Below are 5,230 nucleotides of genomic sequence, written 5' to 3' on the forward strand. Positions count from 1 at the left end.
GTTTTACTGCAGTATGCAATATTTTAGAAACACAACTCCATACTATACAAAAATATTTCACTTAACTCTAATGCATATTTGAATTGTATTGCAGTGCTAACAGATCTACACCTGGTATTTTACAGTAAATTACATAATATTAGGCCTACACTTACCATATGCTTTTCATCCAAAGGGACTTACAGTACAAGGTATTGGTACAGAGTATTGGCTACAGTCCCTGGAGAAGTAAGAGGTTAGATTCCTTGCACAAGGGCATCTCAGCCAGGCAGTGAGACACTGAGTGATAGGGTGGGTTTCAAACCTGTAACAATCTGCTTTAAAGTCTCCTTAACCACTTGGCCAGGGGTGGAGAAACTTTTGCATCTGTACTATGAACACAAATCAGGATTTCCCCCTGCACTTTAGGCCTATATTGAAGGCGGCCACCTTCACAACAGACCCCACCTTCACTAGGTCCTCTGAAAATGCAACTTAATTGTATTGCAAATGTAATTCCTAAGAATACTTAACAAAATATGTCATATTTCATGTGAAGCTGCATAACATTAAAAGTATATCGGGCCCGGATAAGATGATTACGGCCCTTGGGACATAGGTTCTCCACTACACTGGGCCATGGGCCTTAGCAAAAAAAAAAAAAATCGACATTTTTGGGCTCCATTCTGGTATTGTGTTAAAATTTGACTTTTTTCCCTCATTTTCTTAGGGAACAAGCCCCTGAACCCCTAATAACCAAGGGTTTCTAATATCTAGGTTAATCTCTATCTAACTACGGGTATTGTATAAATACATACAATATATACATATATATAGGCCTACAGTGGCCTGAAATCTCCAAATACCAATTAATATTCTTTAAATAGTGTTGTTACATTTGTATTAGTTGTATTGTATTAGTAATCTATGAGTTTTGTTCAGAAATCATTGTTAATTTCTATGTTTTGGTAGATAGAACCCTATAATTCTAAAAACATTTTGCGGCAAGGTTCTATCTACATTCTACCTGTTTAAAAAACACCACTTCCAAATGTTCAATTATTTAAATATTTCAGATTTAGAGTTCATTTAAGGTGTCTTTAAGTCTAGTGTATCAAATTAACATTTTCCATATGCCAATTATGATCTACAGAGTGCCCCAATTATACAGTGCAAAATCGCATCGTACAGCAATACATACAGTGGCCTGCAATCTCCAAATACCACTTAATTTTCTTTAAACAGTGTTGTTACACCTATTTTATAAGTAATCTGTGAGTTTTAAGTAATCTGTGAGTTTTTTTCAGAAATTATTGTCAATTTTGATGTTTTGGTAGATAGAACCTTATAATCTTAAAAACATTTAGCGATTTCAGTGCAATAAGGTTCTATCTACATTTTACCTGTTTTAAAAAACACCACTTCCAAATGTTCGATGATTTTAATATTTCAGATTTAGAGTTCATTGAAGGTGTCTTTAAGTCTAGTGTATCAAACAAACCTATTCCATATGCCACTTCTGATCTACAGAGTGCAAAATCATTAAACCTCAATATCTCAGAACTGAGATAAAAGTCAGATAGAACCCTATAATCCTAAGGGGACGAAGTGCTAAGCGTCGAAACTCTTACAGAAAATGCCGGCATTACATCTGGTTCTCTCGAAGCGGCACGCAAGCAATCAACCACAAAGGACACGAAGTGGAAGCACGCCACCAGCGACACTGCGATAGAGTAACATTACATCAGTCACAACAGAGACTACGTTCGCACACACATGAGAGAAACGTGCAGACCGCATCTTTTACCTTGAGTTTGCCCAGCTCGGCACACAAGCTCCAGAACAGCAGCCGACAACAAGCCAACAAACTAAGTACATTACAATGCACCAAAAGAGCAATAAACCAACCGAGAACGACGCCTACCTTTCCTATATGATGGCTCAACCACAAACGGAGGGACAGAGGGAGCAGTGTGCCAACGCCACACCCCACAGCTTCAAAGACACAGCGTTTTTCTAGCTTGCTACCGCCGCAAAGTTTTATGCTACACACCGGAAAGAAAGGGGAGTGTCGTTACCCCGTCAGAATAAAGGTTCAGCATGACCACCGGTTACATTACATTTAGCAGATGCCTTTATTGATACAAGAAAAAAAGGCTTGAATATCCTCCAACAGGTGGGGTAAAATACAGCCTCTACAGCTGATCCCATCAGGGTGAAAACTATTTAGGAAAGTACATGAACATGGATCATATAAAAATATAAACAGAAGATTGTTATTTGGCAGAGAAACACCATTAGCGATGTGAAGGAGGAGCAGTTTTTGGCAGCACCTCTGACATGAACAAACTGTTACTGCTGTGGTGGTGCAGTTGTCAAGTCCTCCACTAGGTGGGGCTGCTGTGCCTGGCAGGATGTCTGAAGTAAGTCTCCGTCATGAGAGCAGAATGGTGGAGTTTCTACCATATACAGTATAGTATCAAAATGGAAGTTTCTTCCATATACAGTATATGTATACTAGATTCCATACACAACATAAATGACAATAAGATACATCGGTAACACTTTATTTTAGGGATACATCTATTAGCACTAATGCATACAATGTGCCTGTATAAGTAACTTGTAAGGCATGTACAAAGCAAAATCAAACATTTGTTAGGCATGTATTCGCAAATGTCTTGTTCATGCAAAATAAGGGACTTATTACCAATTTAACCTCAGTAAGGACCTAGTAGGCCTTTATTGTTTGCTTAGTACATGCCTTACTAGTTACTTATGCAGGCACTAACATCGTATGTATTCGTGCTTATAGATGTGTCAGTCCCTAAAATAAAGTGTTACCAATACACCCAAGTAAGACCGGTCAGCAAGGACATCAGGCCGATCATCTACAGTCAGAGAATGTACCGTAGAATCACATGTAGAAAAACATTAGAAACATTAGAAAAACAAAATGCAGTGAGCTGTGGATGCACAGTAGGAATGCCACAATTAAGTCTTTAAATCCAACTCGGAAACACTGCCTTAAAAACAATTTTGTTTGGAATGGTGTTTCTTTCAAGAGGGCAAAAGACTTTGGCCGGCTGGATAGTATGTTTCATTTCCACCCTCATGAGAGCAGGATCAGGCTGTCTGGATGTGTCTTCATCTTGCACTCCACAGCTCCTCCACTAGGTGGGGCAGCTGTTCCTGTAGAATTGTGTAGAAGGCCAGTTTGCCCTGAGCCCCAGCTGAGCGCAGGCCATCAAACAGGAGCCTCATTTTTTCCCGACTGGTAGCAGCAGCGTGGATGTTGGCATAGGTCTCCTGGCCAATGAACCCCTGGGAGAGGAGCTGGTCTGCTATGGGCATCACCGCTGTGACCCTCTGGATGAGCTGCGGCCTCTTCTCCTCCAGAGAGGCAGCGGCCAACAGGGGGTCCTCAGGGATCCTGCTGGGCTGCTGTGGAGGACCTGTCAACAAACCGGTTATGAAGACCAAAATTAGTATTGTTACTACCAGTCTTTTCTCCAGAAATGCATCTAATGGTGTCCTGAAATGCACCCGGCTGCCCACCTGGTTGTTTCTTTCAACAGAAGAGGATGATAAATTATAAAAAGTTATTTATAAATTGTTAGATTATTATAACATGAAACTCAATCGCCATTACTGTATGTAAATTAGGGTTATTCTGTAGTAGTTTGCACCCACACAGACATGCACACAATAATTTTCTCACGTCTTCTGTGGTAGTCAACTCCCTTCCTCATCACAATGTCCCAAACTGTTCGGTTTTCCTCAGCACTGTGGAGCTCCATGTTGAATCTCTCTGGTGGCTCCTCCACACACACCTCGAAGGAGGGGTTGTCGGTGCTGCAGGTGAGGGTCACCTCTGGAGGGGTAACTTTCGAGGGGCAGGAGGTGTGCAGCTCAAGTGTGGAGCCCATCAAGACTGAGATGTTGGGGTGTGGCTTGATGATGTTGGGGGCTCCTCTGTCTTGATACTGCTTCTGCAACTCCTGCTTGGCTGAGGAGTGCAAGGGCAGCAGGTGGATGTGCAAGATCAGTGGCTGGGGGTTGTGCCTATATATCTGTACCTCATAGTGGTCCCTCACTGGGAAACCCAGCCATACCACCAGCTGCCACAGAGAGAATTGCTGTGCTGAAAGCCTGCCATGGAAACGGCTCAGCTCACACGTCTCCAGGGAAACACCATTGTCGTCGCCATGCAGGGCCCTGACTGCGTCTCCTAGCAACACCGGGTCAGAACCACCCAGGCAGAGGGAGTGGGGCAGGTGGACCTCCTCCAGCTCTCCTGACAGAAGCTTGATTTCCATCAGAGGACCAGCGGGTCGGTACCCTAACATTTGCAGTTGGGCCCAGAAAAGCTCATCCTTGCTGATGCGGTACTGCAGGGTGACTGGACCAGCACACGACCAGCGCAGACCGGACTGTGAGCACTCATAGCTCCCTGCAGTAGAGCTCACGGTGTACACACACTCTCCACTCTCCAAGGAGATAGAGGGCGGCATCACACACCAGTGGCCAGGGTCCTGGATGTCAGCACATGTTTGACAGATTCTTCTCTGTCTACTTACATACGTACACACACACACACAGACACACACACACACACACACACACACACACACACACACACACACACACACACACACACACACACACACACACGCACACACACACACACACACACACACACACACACACACAATATTATGGTTATTAATGTTAATTAATTATAAAGTAATTAATTAATTAATCAGTAACTTGTTGTTGTTAATATCTTGCTAATATCAGTATGAGAACAATACAGGGCCATAACATGTGTGTTACCTGAGAGGGGGCAGCTGTGCTCCTGTATGCTGCTGGCTACTGCTCATGAGGTCCATCTCTGCAGCATCTGAGGTGTGGAAGCTGCTAGCGGAGGCTAATGTATCTGGTGTATGTGAGTGGGAGTTGCTAGCGGAGGCTAATGTTTCTGCTGTATGTGAGTGGGAGCTGCTAGCGGTGGCTAATGTATCTGCTGTATGTGAGTGGGAGCTGCTAGCGGAGGCTAATGTATCTGCTGTATGTGAGTGGGAGCTGCTAGCGGTGGCTAATGAATCTTCTGCTGCTGGATTTCCCTTCAGGAAATTGTCATCAGAGACTCTGTGGGACAAATGAAAACGTGTATATAAGTTATTTTCAACCTTTTTTGAGCCAAGGCACACTTTGTGTGTCTCTGGGCCTCCTGCTGTCATGACTCCTC

The 5,230-nt window shown here is 43.4% G+C and overlaps 1 protein-coding gene across 1 annotated transcript; it reads right to left on the reverse strand.

The window, feature by feature from the left end:
* Positions 1-2,906: 2,906 nt before the first annotated feature.
* LOC134443930 (NACHT, LRR and PYD domains-containing protein 1 homolog) lies at positions 2,907-4,547 on the reverse strand. Its single transcript, XM_063193445.1, has 2 exons — positions 3,701-4,547; positions 2,907-3,434 (listed from the first exon to the last, which is right to left on the reverse strand). The coding sequence occupies exons 1-2, from the start codon at positions 4,491-4,493 to the stop codon at positions 3,127-3,129; spliced, it is 1,101 nt and encodes a 366-aa protein (XP_063049515.1). The 5' UTR covers positions 4,494-4,547; the 3' UTR covers positions 2,907-3,126.
* Between the last annotated feature and the right edge of the window lie 683 nt (positions 4,548-5,230).

The sequence above is a fragment of the Engraulis encrasicolus genome, unplaced genomic scaffold (assembly GCF_034702125.1).
Source record: "Engraulis encrasicolus isolate BLACKSEA-1 unplaced genomic scaffold, IST_EnEncr_1.0 scaffold_39_np1212, whole genome shotgun sequence".
In the NCBI taxonomy this organism is placed as follows: Eukaryota; Metazoa; Chordata; class Actinopteri; order Clupeiformes; family Engraulidae; genus Engraulis; species Engraulis encrasicolus.

Excerpts from the sequence above, each read along its gene's own strand:
- LOC134443930 (XM_063193445.1), bottom strand. The coding sequence starts at position 4,493 with ATGCCGCCCTCTATCTCCTTGGAGAGTGGAGAGTGTGTGTACACCGTG. Across the intron at positions 3,435-3,700 it reads AGTTGACTACCACAGAAGAC|GTCCTCCACAGCAGCCCAGC; the intron begins GTGAGAAAATTA and ends GTTTGTTGACAG.